The following is a 21,107-nucleotide window of genomic DNA, read 5'->3' as shown; positions in this document are numbered from 1 at the left end:
TTTATAACATGGGAAATATGATTTTCAAAAGACAAGTTGCTGCCTAATATAACACCCAGATTTTTGACTGTAGAGGAAGCAACAATACAAGGAAGTAACAGTACAACAGTACATAACAGTACAACACTGAATGTTGTTCAGTTGCTTTGACACAATGTATTTTGTTTAAAGCGCTATATAGATAAAGGTGATTTTACACTAGGGGTTGTTAACGACTAGTGATTTTTTTTTTAAATCAACTTTTAGGTGATGAAAGTCAAGTCGAAGTCGACTAGTCGCTGATGAGATAAGTTTGGAGCTGTAAAAATTATCTTTACACAGCTATGGTATTTGACACAGTGCTGCATACATGGTTATTTCTCTTATAACAGCTCATTTTTATCAGTTCATTTGTCTTTTGAGTGGTTATATTTCTCACAGATTTCTATTCGTTCTAAATCCGATACAGATAAAGTAGCACAGTAAAGATTACATTCATATGAATGCATTAGTAAGAGCAATTGTGTGTGTGAATTCATTCTACCTGGCAGCGTCTCTCTACTAGTGAAGCTGTGGGATTTAGTTATTAAGACATAAATTCAGAACTTTTCAGTGTCTAAGCTATTTTATTGAGCAATCATAGAACAGTGTTTACAGTACATTTCCACACTGAATGATTATGTGCGCGAGCGATCTGTGCATGACGTATGAGCTACTGTCTGTAGCCTATGTGTGAGCATATTCGATTAGAACAGCAATTAACTTACCTTTATGATAAGCGGTTTAGAATGTGCGTTCTCCCATTCAATTTCCAGTGTCCAGTAATATAATCAAACATGCATGTGGAGTGCTTTCATAGTATGTATGTATTTGTTATTTTAACTGTTTGGAAATGGAGCATAAATGTGGAAGTCCTTAGAAGATTTATCCTGTTGCGCCCTCTATAGGACCGGCGACTAGTCGACGTCAAGTTTAAAGCGTTATGACAGACTATTGAAGTCAACTAGTGGACTAATCGAATTGTCGGCGCAAACCCTAATACACACACACACGTACATACAGATATGCATTCTCCCCCCACCCCCCATCCCTCGCTTTCGCCGCTTTGTACCGCCAGTCTAAGTGTGCGTTCACACCGCCAGCGTCGAGAGCGTCAAAGTGGCCGGAAGTCATTCATTTTCAATGTGAGCCGGCGTCGAGCAGCGGCGAGGAGCGGCGCGGCGCGACTTGGCCGTTGAGAGCGTCGAGGAGAGTTGAAATCAGGGCAACTTTATGGTAATGATCTATGACGCGGTTGGGCAGCAACCAATCAGAACGTAGAAGTCCACCGCTTGAGAGGATTCCAGAGAACGCAGTCCTGTAAACTTTGGTTCCGACCACATTAATTCCCAAGCAAAATGGAGGAGAGATTGATCATTGCTGTTGCGGGTTTCCCAATAATCTACGATGTGTCCCTGTTTGCGTACAGGGACATAAATAAAAAAAATGATGCGTGGACCAAGGTGTCTGAGATTGTTGGTGTTCCTGGTGAGTTGATGATGTGCATTATATATTTTCTGAAAAACAAAAAAAAAGAAGCGGGAATTCCATGCTAACTTTAGCGCCAGAGCTTGCAAAACAGTGTTACTGCTGCAGAATATTTCTGACATGTCGACACATATTGATTAAACGAAAAATAGGTGTTGTAGAGAGCTGCTGCATATTTTAAAATGAAAGCAGTCACTTCTGCCTATTTTTTATTTATTTATTTATTTTCTACAAGGAAAAACAGCTGTGCCATTTCAGACATAGCATCCAAAGGAATTATTCTGAATTGTGGGTAATGAGGTGTTTATATTGAATGTGTTTTCTACTCCCGTGTGGGGTTGTTGCTGCCCACTCGGGTGACCTCCTGTAGACCAGCAGCTTCTCCGTCTCCAGCTGATGGTATGGACGTACTGGTGCTGTTTGTGGACCTTCTCAGGAAGTTGTGCAGGACACAGGTAGCCTTCACACAGGCATCCACGTTGGCAGGGCTGATCTCAATGACTCCTCTGTACATACGCCACTGAGCTGTGAGAATACCAAAGGTGTTCTCAACAATCAGCCTTGCCCGTGACAGCCTGTAATTGAATATTCTTTGCCTGCTGGAGAGATTGTGTCCTGGGAAAGGCCGCATGAGGTCTCGCCGGAGTGGAAAGGCTTCATCAGCCACAAACACGTGTGGCTGGGGTCCCAAATGCTCTGCACTTGGCAGCAGAGCATCCTGTGGCAGGCCAAGGGTCCTATCTCGTAGTGCCTGGCCGAAAGTGGAGTTAGCCAGCGCACCGCCATCACTTGTCCTCCCGTAGCTGCCCACATCGACTACCCGGAAGCAGTACTGGGCATCTACCACTGCCAGGAGCACAACTGAGTAAGTCCCCTTGTAGTTGAAGAACAGGGACCCTGAGTTGTCAGGGGCCTTGATCACAACATGTTTTCCATCGATGGACCCAAGACAGTTGGGGAAGTTCCACCGATGGAGGAAGTCAGTGGCGATGCTTCGCCAGTCCTCAGTGGTGGGGACTGGCATGACCTCCTGCACCAAGGCATCCCATATTGCCCTGGCGACCGCTCCAACAATCCCTGCTACGGTGCTCACTCCCACACGATAGCTGAAAGCTATGGTGCGGTAGGAGTCTCCAGTGGCCAAGAATCTGCAAAAACATCAACTAATTACTTAGGCAAAATGAACAAACAAAAAAATTGGGGTGAACAGAAGAACATTTACTGAAGTACTGTAGCCTACTTGTGTACAAATTTGAGGTACTTGTAATTTCCTTGAGCAATTTTTTTATGCCCTTTCTCTATTCTACTTCTACTCAACTGCATTTTCAGAGGGAAATATTGTACTTTTAACTTAACTTACTTTTTTCCACCACAACAAACTTCCTCAACCAACTCCAACAGTAAAATCATGCTTTTACAATAATTAATTAGTAATAATAATACAATGATATTATGTATAACAGTATCATAGTCCCAGTTCACTTTTAAACCTTTAAAATAATTTTCCTGATTATACTTACATTAAGTAATGTTTATACCTGATTATACTTAAATAACATTTTCAATGCAGGACTTGTATTGTATATACTTGTATATATTTTTACAGTGTGGTATTAGTGCTTTATACATTAAGTAAAGGATCTTAATACCTCGTCCACAACTGCAAAAAATACAGCATTAGACTAGATTACAAACTGATAAATATCCATGTAACAAACTATGAAACGAATTTCCAACCCATAAATTACAAAACAAAGGGTAAACTCATAAAGAAAAAAATAAATCATGAACTCACCGTAGACAAATTGCGAGGCGCTCAGCCGGCTCAATTGCGTGCCGATAACTGGTGTCCTGCCTCGCAATTCGCGGCCCCACTTTTGACAGCAGGTTGTCAAACTGGTCCCTATCCAGCCTGAAATATCGCTGGAACCTGCCGTCGTCCAGCCGCAGCTCCTGCACCAGCCGGTGATATTCTCCAAGCTGCTGACGGGCTTGGAGAATGTCATGCACCCACACCGATCTCCGACGTCTTCTCCGCAGGCAGAGCAATCCCACGCCAAACGCAACAACTTGATCCTCCATCGTGATGTGAATTTAATAAGGCGCACAACACTATTTATAGGCAACATTTTCCCGCTAGAACGCTTGATTTTCAGCGGGAATGCAATTCATTTGCTCAAAATAACACCGATTTGACCAACTGCATTAAAGCTACACTTCAACCAGGAGAGTTTGAAATGTAGGTTGCACACAGATTAATGGTAAAGTTAAATAAAGACCAAGGCTAGTAAATGTCTCCTATAATGTTGAAATAAGACTACCATGAACACAAAAGCCACACCACACAAATGGCTTTTAATTGGTTTATTTCGTTAGCAAACATAACTACAATAAAGGTATTTCCGCCGATCAATTTCTTACTTTTACATTTAAAATATTTAATGAGGTTAACTTGTAAGGTTACCCACCTTGTGGTCAGTCATATAAGATCAACAAGCTTGTTTGCTTTGCGGCCCCTTTAAATACAAGATAATCATTCGAACTACGTCAGAGCGTCCACAAATCTTTCTACAGCGTTGTTGGCAGCGCGTCCAGAGCGATTTTTGACGCTCTCGACGGCGGCGGTGTGAACGCACAGTAAGAAGCGGGTCTTTGACCAGCGCTGTAATGGCAAATGGTTGATTGCCTGTGCTGGATTACCTCGACCCCCCAATTTCCGTCTCCAGTTGTAAAATTGTGTGTTTAAGGTGTATTGATTATGTGCTTTTGTGCTGCGGTGTTTTACCTGTTCTCACACTGCTCCCAAAGGAGCATAGTGTGGGTATTGTTTTTATTCTCCTCTCTTTTCTGTTATGATGTATCACTTTTCCCCTGTACTACTGTACTTCATTGCCTTGTACCCACGTGCAATGACAATAAAGTTGAATCTAGTCTAATCTAATAAAAATATGCATAATGAATCTACATTTTCCTCTTACTTCAAATGAAACCTTAGTTTGTGGCTCATTATTAGCCCATTATATTTAATAACAAAACATGCTAAAACAGTACGATAACAAATTCTCTTTTATTAAACTTTGAACTTTTATTAACAATATAAGGAAAATGTTTTATTTGCATTGTAACACACAAAAAAAGTATTTGGGTTTCCCTTTTCTTTAAAACTATAGTAGTATGTGGTCCATTATTAGTCTATTAATTAAAACACAAGCCATAAAAAGTACAATGGTACAAATTCACATTGCCATTTAAACATTTGAATTTTATTAACAAAAACTAATAAGATGGATATTGTAACTAGAGCCCAACCGATATATCGGCCGGCCGATATTATCGGCCGATATGAGCTAATTGCATTTAAATCGGCATCGGCGTTTATAACGGCCGATGAAACATGATAAACAGTCTCATATTCTTCACTCATGTTATGAGTGTTGCATAGTTTGCCCACCAGAGGGCGGTCTGCAGCTCCAGAGTTGCAACAGCGCCAGAAATCCACAAAGAAGAAAGCGATCAGCCAAGCCACCCAGGTGAGTCTGTCGTTCGTCATGTGAAATGATTGTAGATTTAGTTCATACACTGTATATAAAAACGGTGTGGTAGTTTTAGTTAACGGTCCTATCATTATCACTTCTAAATATTCTGTAACATCACTTACAGCAGCTAATGCATTGCTATATTAGATTAGCCACAAAGCTAATACCATGTTTATCAGTGGAAGAGCGCGAACGTTAATAAGAGGTCGAACTATAAAGTTAGCGTTTAGTGCTTATTCTATTGCGGTGTGTTTCCCACATAATGACCGCGTAATGGGCCTTTCACACAGGACGCGGTATGCACAGCGCTTGGCCGCTGGGTTTAGCGTTGCCCTTCAGATACAACGCGATTTGCCCTGCTCTGCGCTATGGCGTAGGCGGAGTTTTAAAAACTTTTAGCGGGAGCTCTTTCATAGTCTGTTGTTCCTCTTTTCGGTCAGCAGCAAACATGTATCTGTCCCGTTGTAAGAAGCGAGCGATTGCGCTAGTCCTGCTGATGAGAATTAAGAGAGAAGCAAGGAAGAAGAGGCTACCCTCAGGCCCAGGGAACAATTTGGTGAATTCAGGCTGGTTACGTTACTCTAACGCTAATATAGCTTCCTTTTTAGCAGGCCCCTTAAATGCTTGCTATTAACTTGTTTGAAGGTGGTTCTTCTCAAAATTGACAGCGGTGTGTTCATGGCACTAACGTTAACCATTTTGATTCAGACTGCACAAAGAGAAGAGGAGAAGATATACGGGTCCGTTGTGAATGTGTCTGTGAGAGCAAATATAGTGTAGTTACAGTAACTACAGTAGGTGCGTCAGAAATGATTAAATCAGAGGGGACATGTAAATAAATGTGAGCTGAACAAGCGCTTTTTTCTTTTCTTTTTTTTTTTCTTACATATTGTTTCAAAGCAGCTTTACAGACATAACAGGAAAATGTTGAAATAATGTTGTTAAATATAAGGAGGTTAATACCTATTGCTTGACAAATAAAAATATATATATATATTTCTCATTTTTGCCTATGTAGGAGATCCCTGTTTATTATTATTATAATTATAATGATGACATGAGTAATGATACATGGTGATATTATTAATACACATGCTTATTCTTTCTATGTCTCTCTTTCTGCCCTACAGATGGCTGAAAAAGGTGAATGATGTAGCAGCAAAAGTGTGGGACTACTTCTGCAAATACTTTAACTTTAGTATTATAATTTACAGTACACACACAGACTGTTAAAATCAGCTTCAACTGGAAGAAAGTAAAAGTGTTAAATGTTTAAAATCAGACTGTTTTTTGATCGTTAAAAAATATATACTTTTGATGTGCAATTGTTTAGTGATTGAGACCGTAATCTAAGGCTTTTTTTTACATAAATCCCTTCTGGAAAATGGTTTATACAGCCCACATACATAGAACAGGCAGATATTTTGCCATTGAATGTTATGTAAGTGCAGCTTATAGGAAATGGGTCTAATATCCAGTTTATTTTCAAAATCAAAATATCGGCTTATAAATCGGCTCTTTTCAAGTTAATATCGGCATCGGCATCGGCCCCCAAAAATCCATATCGGTCGGGCTCTAATTGTAACCAAAATAAATAAGGTATTTTCCCCCTTTTAAAACAAATGCTTAGTTTGTTGTTCAATGTTTTATTTATTTTAAATGGAAACTGCAACAATAATGAAAAACTCGCTTAGCCTATATTACAGGAAGAAATTAAACTTATTAACAAAACTTGTGCTTTTGGATCAGTATCTTGCATCAGTCTCATCATGCAACAAACCAATCCCTGTTAAAGCCTAAATAGAAGCTCTGCATACGCTTGCACCTGTTAATCGTTTATGTTTCATAGTTTATTTTGCTTTGGTGCAATAGATAAATAATTTATTTGTTTTAGATTTTTTATGTTTAGATATTTTTTATTTTATTTTCCTGTGTCCTGCACACACAAGTCTTGTCCTGCGCCGCTCTCTGTTGCATCGACTTGACTTCACAGTGCGTGAGCTACATCCTCTTTACGATCTCTAGATTATAAACACTGCATTCTGTCAGCAATGTAACGCAGCAGTTATGTATTAGACTGTAACAGACAGTAACAGTTGGTCTTACCTGAAGAATACAAAGCATTTTTTTGTTTAATTCATATAATTTATCTATTATATTTATCTGTTTGTAATTTCGCCTATTTTCTTAGCTGCTTTATTCACCTACAAAATCACCCTAACCAAATAGAGCAGTTCAAGTCATCTGTTTATTTTTTTTTCCATATTGCAATATACATCGTTAAAACAAATAATGACAATGTGTGTTTTTTTTCCAATATCGTGCAGCTCTACTAGTAAGTTTAATCAAGCTAATAGGCTCAGTAGCTTCTGCAGCATGAACACAGACATGTAGTTCTCCATTGTTGTTGGTGTTACATGAGGTAGCGGTGTCTGACAATAGTAGAGAAGTGGGGTGATGACTTTGTAGGGCTGTGACGGTTGCTGTGACAACTGCGTCACCGCGGTGGTCGTTTGCCATCGCGGTTGTCTACTGCCACCGGCGGTAGTGCATGTGACGTCACACACTCTATAGCAAGCATAATACACAATCTTGTATATACGTGTAATAACTGTAATAGTTGCAAATTCTAAGTCTATGGTAATTAACAAATTACCTCAAACACAGCGCTTCCTTTAGATTGGCAGATTTGAGCTCAGGAAAATAGTTTGCATTCAGCAAATTAATTTAGTGTTGAGTCATCTGCATTTATGATCCATGTTTGCACAAGTTCTCGTGATCGCAAACGCTGGCTGGTCAGGTTTAGTGAGGCTTTCTCCAAACTTGCCAAATACAGACAAAACAGCGATAAATAAAAATGGTAACAAGAAATATGGCAACGATTCCTATTTTAAAGAGAGCGCGTGCAGATGAGGAGTTACTGAGCTTGCTTAGTGGTGGAAAAGTAAACCGGACGCAACACAACCGCATTGCGACAGGTTTAGTCTGTCTAGTGTCTATACAGGACATTTGGACTCGGTGTCAGTACCTCACAGACCGGACAGGGATTTATCATATCGTGTTGTGCTGCTTCCAGTGTAGCATCACTGATTATAATGAGTATTTTGTCAGAAGTTCTCAAATAAACACAAACTGACAAGTTAAATAGAATGTGTTAGATGAGTGAAACAGAGCTGGGCTGATTTCATAGACGTGCATACATATATATAAATATATCCTGTATATAATATATATATAATATATTATATGCATGTACAGTTTAAGTCAGCTTTAATCACCTTTTTTGGTAATTCCATGAATTAACTGACCACGACACTGCTTGCACAGTTTATTTCGCAGTTTGATATGAAAGGATACGCACAAAGGAAGCGCGCAATGGCGCCTTTGAGCACAGGACAGTTTCCGGATTCGCTTTACTTGCACCTGATAATAAAGTGAAGAGGAGCGTGTGTCTGAAACATCTCCTGTTCAGTCATTCTGCGACTAATATATTCATTCATTAATATATATATAAAATATATATTATTATTATTTTTTTTTATCAACACCGCGCCACACGCGGTTGTTGGTCCATGACTACCGCAGTGGTAAAAATCAGCCACCATCACAGCCCTATGACTTCGTTTCACAAAATATATGGATTGGCAGAACACAAAGACCCAAAGGTGTCATTTTCAGATTTATCCACTCTGGGACCCAAAGAAATAGTGAATTCATTCTCCCAAAATGCTGGATCCGTCTGGACGAAACACGTATACCTAACAAAATATTTACATAAACATCTAAATGCATCTCCGCATGTACGGGCCAATGTACGCTTCCCACGTACATTGCGGTGATGTGCTTTCTATCCAGTGTGAAATCTCTCATGTGTTTTGAAATTTGCTAAACGACGGAATCTCTTGTCACAGTGTGAACACTTGTAAGGTTTCTCTCCAGTGTGGATCCTCTCATGTGTTTCGAGACTTGATGATTTACTGAATCTCCTGTCACAGTGTGAACACTTGTAAGGTTTCTCTCTAGTGTGGATCCTCTCATGTGTATTGAGACTTGATAACTGACTGAATCTCTTGTCACAGTGTGAACACTTGTAAGGTTTCTCTCCAGTGTGAATCCTCTCATGTGTTTTCAGACTTGATAACACACTGAATTTCCTGTCACAGATTAAACACTTATAAGGTTTCTCTCCAGTGTGGATCCTCTCATGTTTTTTTAGACTTGATGAATCACCGAATCTCTTGTCACAGTGTGAACACTTATAAGGTTTCTCTCCAGTGTGGATCCTCTCATGTGTTTCCAGACTTGATAACACACTGAATCTCTTGTCACAGTGTGAACACTTGTAAGGTTTCTCTCCAGTGTGGATCCTCTCATGTGTTTTCAGATGTGGTAACCGACTGAATCTCTTGTCACAGTGTGAACACTTATAAGGTTTCTCTCCAGTGTGGATCCTCTCATGTGTTTTCAGAGTTGATGATTGACTGAATCTCTTGTCACAGTGTGAACACTTGTAAGGTTTCTCTCCAGTGTGAATCCTCTCATGTCTTTTCTGAGTTGATAATTTACTGAATCTCTTGTCACAGTGTAAACACTTATAAGGTTTCTCTCCAGTGTGAATCCTCTCATGTATTTTCTGAGTTGATAATTTACTGAATCTCTTGTCACAGTGTGAACACTTGTAAGGTTTCTCTCCAGTGTGAATCCTCTCGTGCTGTTTTAAACTGCTTGCTGAACTAAAAGTCTTCTCACACTCAGAGCACACGTACTCTCTTACACCAGTATGTATTATCTGAAGATGTTCTTTCAAACTTTGTACATGCAAAAAACTGTTACCACACAAATGACATGAATGTGGTTTCTTCTTTGCATGAACTTTCAAGTGTTTCTTCAGAAGTGAAGCCCATAAAAACATTTTATCGCACTGATCACATGCGTTCTGCTTCTCTTGAGGACTTGATTCTTCATTTTCCTCTTTTTCTTCAATGAACTCTGAAATAAAGGTAAAATGATTTATTTTTGGTATATTGCTAAAACCTCTTCAACTCTGCAGACCCAGTACAGGGTCCGAAAATAGCATGCAAGATGTTCATGTTTAATTTGCATAGCCTTCCTTATATGGTATCTGCCCATAAATGGGTTCATTTGAAAGCTTAGAGCAGTGGTTCCCAACCTCTTTCAACTCGCGGCCCACACAACCAAACACATATGTTTGCGCGGCCCACTTCAAAAAAATTAACTGACCCCGCTATTGTTGGGTTAATAACTTAGTACTCAGAAGCTAGATTTTAAACTATATTTATTGAATAAACTAGGGCTGTGCGATATGGACAAAAAAAAAAAAAAAAAAATATCGCAATTTTTTTGATCAATTTTGCAATTGTGCTTTTACAGTCATAAATGCATTCAGGATTAATTTGAAACATATTTCCAAAAGAAAACCAATCAAAGCTTTATCAAAAAGTTGTAACATCTCTAGAACAGACATAAGTCAAAATGATCACTATAGTGAAGATGTAAAAAAATGTATAGACTTTTTTTTCTTTTTTGCCATGCATTGTTCATAGAGCTCATTAATTGTAGCGGTGCCTCAGGTGTTTGCAGTGTGTATACAGTAGGCTATGTGTATGCGGTCAGCAGTGAGAGCGCATAAATATAATGCGAAAGCACATTAAAATAATGCACGAGTGCGAATCTCTCTGTTCGCAGCAGATTTCCTTTGCTCTGTCACAAAACCGGTCGAGCTTGCTCAGATACACGCTGCTTTGCGAGGAGAGAGTGTGCACACTTAAAACGTGTCTCCTCTCACTTAAACTGCATCCTGTTCACTAACAAATTCACTCTATGCTCATGTGTTAGACATGAATTATTTTCGCACATTTTTATTTCTAGCCTTTTACCTGAGTGAGAATGCTCTGATCCGTCAACATTGGCTCAGAAAAAAGGCGCATCACAGACAGTGTGTGAACCTGGAGTTAGGCATATGCGCACGGTCAAATCGTGATTTTAGGACGTTTTCTTTTAATCGCACAGCCCTAGAATGTACTGGAAATGAACAGAAAATAATTGGCGGCCCACCTGCAATACCACCGGACCACAGGTTGAAAACCACTGGCTTAGAGTGTTTTCTTTACAAAGAATACCATTAATTTGGGTTTTATGATACATAAAGTAGTCAAATTAAGCTAAGAAATATATTCCCCCCCCCATAAATTTCCGTCTAACGATTGCGAATAATTTTTCATAAGCATGTGTATTTAAAATATTTTTCACAAAATAGTCAAGTCATATATCACAAGAAAGCTCTCATTCTCAGGAATCTGATGATGTAGATCATTTTATTGTGTGACAATCACAGATCGAATGATCTTCAACAGAATCGCGATGTAAAATTTCTCACCTCATTGCAAATTATTATTTATCCATCTTAGCACCGCTTCAGTCAGCCACACATATAATCGATATAATCTTTTAGATTAGAATCTCTTCTTTCAAACAAGACCATTTTTACGTTTCTACGTGCTTCCAATGGTGAGATATAAAGCGTTTTGTACAAGTGCGCCTGTGAGACAGACGCGCAGACGCGCTCTCCAACTCATATGACAAGACTAAGCGGCTTTCTTCAGCTATATCTCTCAGATCTCTTTTGTGAAGCCCTATTGGTCGATATAGCTGTCAGTCAAAGCCCCTGTCGTCCACTTAGAGGTGCGAAAAAATGACACCATTGTGTGGGTCCGGGGGCAGGGAGTGGACACCGATGACCATTTCCTGTTACGCTTGCCGATGGGATTGTGTGTTCTCGGCTGCTTGTAAACAGAAACTACAAACAGACGCCTGTTATCAAACAGGAGTGGATTATCAATGATTAATAATCATGCTTCAAGTTATGGATGACCACCGTCACCGTGGAGAGGTCAGGACGCGCATCTGGTGAGGCGAAACGCCCGTTAGACACTTATATATGATTCTGAAGCGTGAGAGCTCCAGTAACAATAGCTTACCTGTTTATTGAAAGGAAAAGTACAGTAGATCACGCATCTCAGTGAAATTACAGTAAATACACATGAATTATTACAGTTCTGGGTGGATGAGCATAAATTTGTTTGTTGACACTCCGAAAGTCATTGTTAAAGCTTCGCGGAGCGGTTTTAGCGCTGAAAATGAGTCAAAGCAAACAGAGAGGACCCTGGATCATATTACAGATGATTGAGACAGGTAAGAATAACTCATTCAATCATTACACAATACAGAATAGACATAAATGAAATGATATGAAGCTGGAGATTGTGGATTCTATTTTAGATTGTGATAGACCAGATATTTTTTATAATTGTATGCATGTTGCTATTGTGCAATTTGACTTATTCTCTTTCAAAGACTGTTCAGAAAATACACACACAAAAAAAGCACATTGTATTGAGATGGTTCTTCATATGTGAAACAACATAAATAATACTATTTGTCACAAACAGCAGCTTTTTATGTAACTTCTGAGTGTTTTCTGTAAAATAATATACAGATATCACATTATTCCATACTGCAAGTGTGCAAAAGATGACTTCATACTTATTTAGACTAAAATTTTATACAAAAATGGTATTATTCCTTCCTTCAGTTGGAATAGAATAACTTTTGCATAGATTAGGATAGAAAGAATTTTCCTCTATAAGCTAACATGTGCTAGAAAAACATGAATTTTGTCTGAAGTTGCTAGGCCCTTCAATGCCTGAGCTATACCATTTCAAACTTCAGTTTACACAAATAAAATAAAAAAGCGCCTTATTTTTTTTCCCTATTTATTATTTCCTTTCAAATGATACCAAATTTTTTGAGCTTACACTTTTGCATGTGTATAGGGAAGCATTCAAAATTAGGTAGGAAAATGGAAAAACGGAAATCCCCAAAATAGCATTTGTGCTTATGAGCTAAAAGCTGAGAATGTCTGTAAATACACAATTTACTTTTTTTGCTTCAGATTCATTGACTTTTACTAATTTGATAGGTAAACTGGGTGAAATTTTTTTAAGAATCATTGTTTTGGATCAATTTGACTCAAGGGTTTTTGAGCTGTATAAAAAAATATATACTTTTTACTAGGGATGCGACGTCGGCAGATTTAAACCACTTTACCACCATCACAACCCTAGTAAAATTAATATATGTATATATTTTATATACATATATACATTTATATACATATATACAGTAGGTAGACAACCAGAATGGGTAATACCGCCATGTGTACAGGGCTGCGGCGTTAACTGCAAGTCAGTCGCGTGTTAAAACCATTCACGAAACTACCGCCAGGTGGCACAAAGGGATGAATTGCAAAGTTAATGTAATTGTAAAATGAGATAAAAGTAGGATAGTCTCGGGCTACAGTCTACTCATCAAAAATTAAAAGACCTTTACACAAAGGATCTAATGGGTGCTATTGCTATTAAACAGACATTAAATATGATCACTGATCATAATCTAGATGTGCTCTGTTTGAGAGAAACCTGGCTAAAACCTGATAATTACATTATTTTTAAATGAGTCCACCCCCCAAGATTACAGTTATAAACATGAGCCGCGTCTGAAAGGCAAAGGGGAAGTGTTGCTTCAATTTATAAAAAAGTTTTTAGGATTTCTCAGAGGGCAGGCTTCAAGTATAACCCTTTTGAAGTAATGGTGCTTTACATTTTTCCAGAGAAACAAATGTTAATGATAAATCCCATTATGTTTGTACTGGCTTCTGTATACAGGCCACCAGGGCACCATACAGACTTTATTAAAGAGTTTGGTGATTTTACATCCGAGTTAGTTCTGACTGTAGATAGTTTTAATAGTTGGTGATTTTAATATCCATGGTGATAATGAAAAAGATGCATAAGGATCAGCATTTATAGACATTCTGAACTCTATTGGGGTTAGACAACATGTCTCGGGACCTACTCATTGTTGAAATCATACTCTAGATTTAATACCGTCACATGGAATTGATGTTGATGATTTTGAAATTATGCAGACAAGTGATAAAATCTCAGATCATTATTTAGTTTTGTGCAAACTTCATATTAGGACTGTGCAATTAATTGAAAAAAAATTATTCAGTTTAGATTTTGGCCTCCAATGATTATGAAAATCCAATGATCGAGATAAAACGATTATTGTGCCCCATTCCCCCCACTTTTGCAGCACTGCACTTTCGTTCCTCCATAAAAGCCCAATTTCCTGTGCAAATCTGTAAAATCATGTAATGTGACATTTGCAAAATGACGTGCTTGAATTATCGAAGTATATTTAGGGCCCGAGCACCGATGGTGGACCCTCTTGTATCTGCTCCGTTTAGTAGGCCCCGACCACCAATGATGCGAGGACCCTCTTGTATCTGCTCCATTTATTTTTAGGGCTCAAGCCCGAAGGGGATTATTCTTATTAGGGCTCAAGCCCATTGGCCCTCTTGTTCCCCTAAGGATTATTCTTACTATTATTAGAGCCCAAGCACCGATGGTGTGAGTAGGAATGGGCATTTTGGGAAATTTCTCATTTCGATCATCGATAGGTTTCAAAAACGATTAATCGGGGGTTTAATGAAAAAATCTGAAGATTGTTATGAAAATGAAAAAATAAAAAAATAAAAATCTGACATGAAAATCTGTCTATGAAAACATGAACACATGATTAGGACAGGTTAGATAATGATTATGATGAAGCAATAAAGCAGCAAGAAATATCTGCCTGAGGTGAAGTGTAGCCTATACCAATAAACGGAAGCTAATTCTATGACACAGCCTATGATAAATCAGTTAACTGAGATTCATATCAGACGTAACATTACAACTTGTATCAGCACAATAGGATGCTAAGTTATGCGATAGACAGAGAGAGAGAGAGAGAGAGAGAGAGAGAGAGAGAGAGCGCAAGCTCCCGCTGATGCGTTTTCATGAGCGCTGAAAGATGGGCAAGGACATTTTTTTTACTATGGCTGTGTCCAAATTCAGGGTCTGCATCCTCCTTAGGATCCTTCCTACCCGGTTGAAGGAGGAGGGGTCCTCCGACAACCGCAAAAAACGGAAGTCGGTGTTTGTGAATTTGGACAGCCTACCCTTCTTTCAGTTCCCTCTCTTAACCGTTGCTCATATCCTGTCGCCTAGCAACCGTGACAGCGGGTGCGGACGCGGGTGAAGAGCTCATCGTTCTCTCCCCGGAGCTTTATAAACACTTCTGTCTGCTCTTTCGTCTTTAGAAGCGTTAAAAACAGCTTCAATCACCAACAAATTAGCTGTGTGTAAGAGGATATTCACACAGGCAGTAAGGAAGAAGCTAGTTTACGAAAGTAAACGTTTTTTTTTTTTACATATAAACATACAAATGTAAAAAAAAAAAATGCTTAACGCTAAAACAAAATGACTAACTAGACAACCACTGAAAATATATATTTTTGAAAAGGCAGTTTTAAAAAAACTTAGAAACATCGAAAATAATACTCCTCCCCGACTCCTCTACCGCTCGCTTCGTCCTGCCGAAAAGAATAATGGGATAGGTAGGATGGGAAAGGATCCACCACACCCATCCTTCCAATTCGGGGAAAAGGAGGACGTATTTGTGGGCCGCATTTGAAGGATCCTACGAATTTGGACGGCCTTCGTCGCGGCGCTGTGACGTAACATCCTTCAAATGAGTACTCCGTAGGATGTAGACCCTGAATTTGGACACAGCCTATAGATTCCTATAAAGTTCTTATTATAAATGTATGGCAGATTTGTGCTATATTTTCATCTACATTATTAATTGTAATAAAGTTTTATTTTTAAGTTAAGTTTTATTTTCCATAAACCACCTGCGCGTTTTCAAAGCCATAATAATTTAATTAGGCCTATACCCACAAATATGACGGAAAAAAAGCTTGGCTGCATTATTATAACATCAGTAATAAAATATCAATAATAATATTAAACATTAAACATTAAAAATTAAACATTTAAGATCAATATCATTATCGGGCATTGCTTATATGAGCATGAAACGAATCGCTGATATGCAGCGATTTCAGCATAATTGTTCATGTTAATTAATCAGACGTAGACAAGCTCTTGCAACTTTTATCTGAAAAAAATTTGCCGATGCAGATGTGAACTTGACCAAAAGTGTAACTCGATCGGATTGTGCTTTACAAACACGAAAGTACAATAAATTCACATTAGTGTCACTATCATAATTTTTTTATGTATTTTAATATTTAATTATTTTTTTTGTATTCAATTTGCACTTTCTGATCAAGCTAAATATTATTTAAATATTATTTAACAGCATGGAAATCACTGATTATTGCTAAATAATTGAATAAGATTTAAAATATATTTAAGATAAAAACTATGACAAACAAATAATTTAGATTTCCGTCATCTTTAAGAATATAATGTAATTAGGCTACAAATATATCCAGTGCATTTTTATTTTATAAAAGACCATTTCATTATTTGTCTGTGATTTAAAAATTAACACACAAAGATACTTTTTCTTTTTTTGCTACTTTATTCAACGGCATTTTTTTTTTTTACTTTAGCAGCATATTTTGATCCAGCGGTGAAATGTAGTTTTTAAAAGATAAAGAAAAAAGTTCACCAAGTTTAACCAAACAACTATTATAAGGTATAAAACAGAGACCAAATAGCCTAGATATTTTAACTATGGCTAAAACTCAAAACTAAAATAATTATATTACATAAAAAAAAGATATTATATTTACCACGACCGGTGAAACATTCAAATGTCTATTCAAAAAGATAAGTCGGTCTACGCGCTCAGATGAGAGCTGCGTGCGCAGCCGGTTTACATTTAGTGGAATAAATTCACTCCGCTGGAACAGATGTTGCAGGGACAGCCAGGTACCACTGGACAAGTAAACCTTCTCTGTCCCTGAAACTAATGGGCAGCAAATATTTCACCACCATTTCAGCGAATAGCTTTGTCGTCTTCTCGGTTCTGCCTGCGTTGCATTTAGGTCTTACGGCAGGTGATTCAATGCTCGTCTGAGTTGTCGCTCTGTTATCGGCAGATATTTTATGTACAAATTTTAGATGATAGCGCATTGTATTTGTTGTAGATTTGTGTGACAGCTTGGCGCTGCACAGCTTACCCTGAACTGTTTTTTCATCGCTCTTCTCAAAGGGAAGCCAGCCATCACTACGTGACTTTGAGGCCATAATTATGTCTTCTTACGTCTTCTGAGGCATCAAGTGGGAAGCTAACCAATCAGAGACCAGGGCGCCGCCCAACTTGCTGCCATAACCAATAAAAAAAAAAAAATAATAATAATTTTGATCATCATTTACGTGATCGATCATCGCTGTCGCGGTCGAGTACTCGATCACTGTTGCACATCCCTAGGTGTGAGGACCCTATTGTCACTGCTTTGTTTCTTATTAGGGCTCAAGCCTGAAGGGGCGAAGAGCCCTATTGTTCCCCTAAGGATTATTCTTTTTTTTTTTTTTTTTTTTCATTAAACCTTCCGGGGGTTTTGGGGGGCCTTAACATGCTCAAAAACTCTTGAAAATTGCCACACACAGGCTAGGACCCGGGCGTGGCACAGGGGCTCTACAGCTCCCCCTGGAACACATTCTTGAACCATAGCTTACACATACTTGCATGTATTTATATGAAACTCAGTACACTTATAGATCTCATTGAGCTGAACAACTTTCATGCTATATGTCATCGGCTTCGCCAAACAGGAAGTCAGCTATTCAGGGCTGTTTAAAAAAAGCATGCTCTGGAATTTGAAATAATCCTCTGAGGACTTTCAACCGTTTACCTAAATTGTTCTTATCAAGACGGACAACTTTCTAATTCACAGTCATAAGCTACGACCAACAGGAAGTCAGCTATTTTGATTCAAATATGTATTTTGGGGAAGATACCGTTGTGAATTAATGCATACTCCTCACAGGGGAAGTACACTATACACACCAAACTTTGTCTACATGATGCCAAGACATTGAGGAACATAAACTGTGAATGGATTTTGGATAAGTTGAATGGTTTTGCCATGGTGATTTTTTGAAATAACAGTAAAAAGGGAAACATTAATTGTCTTGTATTTTTAAATTGCAGCTTCCAAACATTTCAAAACCATTTTTCATTTAGAGAACATGTGATAGAGGAAATATGCATAGTTTCACGACTTTACAACACTTTATGATTAAAATAAAAAAAATTGTCAGACATCTGATCTCACGCTGTCACTCTGTGTGAGTGCTGACTGAGTGTGTGTGTGTGAGAGAGAGAGAGAGAGATGGGCATGAGCCGATTGGCAGACAGAGAGTGAGAGAGACTTAAACATCTCTTTAATCACCAGAAAAAAACTATTTTACTATTAGTAACTACTTTACTATATATATATTTTTTTTTTGTCGTTGTTGCTAATTGTGCTGTTTTCATTACATCTTAAGATATCTATTAGGCCTTGTCCTTTTCTGACAGTTTCAGGAATTAAACAAATTCTAAAAATACTTATTTGTGCTGCAAATAATAATTTCAAACTCATTTGATACTGACCCTCTGACTAGGGGTCGACCGATTATTGACGACGATATTAAGCATTTTTATTGTTATCGGCATCGGCCATTTTCAAAACCGATTTGCCGATAAAATTATTTTATTTTGAAATAAGGGATCTGGCACTGATCCAGCCACCTCAGTCAGAGCGCACCGCTCTGTGGCCTACTAAGCCCTGCCCATTGTCGGTCTGATTTGTTGTGAGTCCAGGGTATATACAGCAATCCTTAAGTTAAATTTACTACTTTTTAATACCTTTTTTACTACCTTCAGAATATTTTTTAAAACCATCACGACACTGAATTGCAAGTGTTAATCAGCGACCTTTCTATTATTTACACAGATTTTGACATATATAACATAGAAAAAAGAATAGATTTAGAGTAAATAACTTCGTAAATAAAACTTAGTAAATAAAATAAAACAAACTACATAAAATTTGCAATGGAGAGAATGTATAGTTCCAGCACACTGGCTGACATTCATTGCAAGTTGATGCATTACAAACGGGCATCTTCTATGAACTGTTGCGGATTCTATGAACTGTTGCGGATTCAAAAACTGCGCCACGAATTTGCGGCAGTGGTGGTGGAGGTGCAGCCGCGCAGACAGCTGAGATTGGTAGAATTAACTGCTCTCTCCGAGCACGCATTCCATTTTTATGTTTAGTGGATTGCATACGCGACCGAAGTGCGTTAGCTCCCATCCAGTTGACATTGATGTTTTTTTTACACACCGAACAATAAGCCTTCCTGTTAGTGTTGTCACGGTACCAAAATTTCAATATTCGGTACCGATAGCCATGAAAATCCACGGTTCTCTGTACCAATTTCGGTACCAAAGCAAAACACAAAAATATGCCAATTAAAAAAAAAATTACTTTTTACACTAAAAATAAAACCAATGCCATTCTTTATACTTATTGTGTTTAAAGTTTTTCTACATGTTATATAGACGGTTTCAACGGCATCAACATAAACAAACGTTAATGCGCGTGAGCGCTTTTGTGGACCTAACTTAACTTCCGGTAGACTTCCAAATAGAATCAATAACAACAGTCAAGTCTCTCTAGAGTAGATATTTTTTGATAACAAACAAAATATGTTTGCTGCGTGGATCAGGCGGACTTAATGAAAATGCAAATTCATTATTTGCCAGCAGGAGATGTTTTAAAGCATAGACATAAAGCGCGAGAAATAGAGGTTTCCCCAGTAACAGCTGTAAACAAAGCAGAGCTGGTACGCTCATATGCTGCTATAAGGCATATAACATGCAAGTCTTTCTTTCAGAGATGCAGCGATATAAAAACAACTGTGCCTCGTTTTGATATTTAAACAAATGTAAGGAATTATTATTATTATTAAACGTGCAGTACGTTACGTAATGTTATGTTACTCGTGTTTATTTAACGAAGCCTTTTTGAAAATCGATCAGTTTTAAAATTGTGGCGAGTCTCCAAAAATAAATAAATGTATGGGAAACACATCCCGCAGCACAACCACCTGAGCCCAATTTCAGTCTACTCATCACCTTGGCTTTAACTGCGTTTGTAGAAGGCACTGCAGCCAGACCGATATAACACAGACCGGAAGTTAACTTAGGTCCAGGCGCGTGCGCCCGATGAAACCGTCTATAATTATGAAAAACAGTAAACAAGTTTCACCCAAATTTAATTTGTCTTTTAATTTATGAAATTTAAACATTTTATTTTTGGTAAATAAAGGGGATTTGCTATTAAAATTAAAACATGGAAGAAATATTGTGATTTATTTCTTCAATTTAAATTTGTAAAAAAAAAAATAATTTTTTTTTCAACAGTAGTAGCAGTATCACATACATTTTACTAAATAATAGTAATATTTCTAGCACAATGCCCTTATGTAAAAATTTACTTTAAGGCCTAATGAATGCATATTTGTCATTTTAACTGAACTTAAGACTGGTGGTGATACTTAAGATATTTTTGGTTATTGAGGGTTTCTGTAACAAAATAGTAATAGATCAAATTAATTATTATTAAAAGATAATACTACTACTAATTCTACTATCATACTAATGTATATACAATGCACTATGAATTGATGAGCTGCTGGGTTCATGAATATTAATCACGTTGTAAGCGTTTGGTCAAACTGATTTGCTGAAATCAAAACAGGGACGGTACTAAATCAGCGCCAGCCAATGAAATTGCCATTTGCGCATTAGCTCCACCCACTACCAGAGAAACCGGTATGTCTTCTGCTTGTTCGAAAATGAATATGAATAATTCTAAATGAACTCCGTTATTTTGACAGGAGAAGACAACAAAGAATAGTTTACATATAGCGTGTCGATTCAGCGTGGTAAGACTCTCGCTCTCTCTCTCTTTGCATGTGTGAGAAACAGCGCTATCAGTAAATCTATTAGAAAACTTGCATTTGCCCATGAAGACGACGATGGTTGTCCAGTCTTTGAAGATATGCCTTGAAGCAAGTCTAAAATAAAACGGAAACCAGCCACTTCTGTTGAGCGCGCAGTGTTCTGAGA

At 38.0% G+C, this 21,107-nt stretch overlaps 2 protein-coding genes across 4 annotated transcripts in view; both read right to left on the bottom strand.

The window, feature by feature from the left end:
* The window catches only part of LOC127953394 (zinc finger protein 501-like), a 485,311-nt gene that overhangs the window by 250,015 nt on the left and 214,189 nt on the right, over positions 1-21,107 (bottom strand). For 2 of the 3 annotated variants that reach the window (XR_008153158.1, XR_008153157.1), the window contains exon 2: positions 8,801-10,031. The gene's annotated coding sequence lies outside the window, so the exon portion shown is untranslated. Of the gene's footprint in view, positions 1-8,653; positions 10,032-21,107 lie in introns of those variants that run through there. The other variant, XR_008153159.1, reaches the window with a different exon arrangement.
* On the bottom strand, positions 1,829-3,588 carry zgc:194221 (uncharacterized protein LOC100191015 homolog). Its single transcript, XM_052551924.1, has 2 exons — positions 3,302-3,588; positions 1,829-2,654 (listed from the first exon to the last, which is right to left on the bottom strand). The coding sequence occupies exons 1-2, from the start codon at positions 3,586-3,588 to the stop codon at positions 1,829-1,831; spliced, it is 1,113 nt and encodes a 370-aa protein (XP_052407884.1).

Source organism: Carassius gibelio, chromosome B3, assembly GCF_023724105.1.
Source record: "Carassius gibelio isolate Cgi1373 ecotype wild population from Czech Republic chromosome B3, carGib1.2-hapl.c, whole genome shotgun sequence".
NCBI classification, from domain to species: domain Eukaryota; kingdom Metazoa; phylum Chordata; class Actinopteri; order Cypriniformes; family Cyprinidae; genus Carassius; species Carassius gibelio.
The sequence above is the reverse complement of the archived record's forward strand: the minus strand, read 5'-3'. Positions and strand labels throughout refer to the sequence as shown.

Excerpts from the sequence above, each read along its gene's own strand:
- zgc:194221 (XM_052551924.1), bottom strand. The coding sequence starts at position 3,588 with ATGGAGGATCAAGTTGTTGCGTTTGGCGTGGGATTGCTCTGCCTGCGG. Across the intron at positions 2,655-3,301 it reads CGCCTCGCAATTTGTCTACG|ATTCTTGGCCACTGGAGACT; the intron begins GTGAGTTCATGA and ends ATGTTTTTGCAG.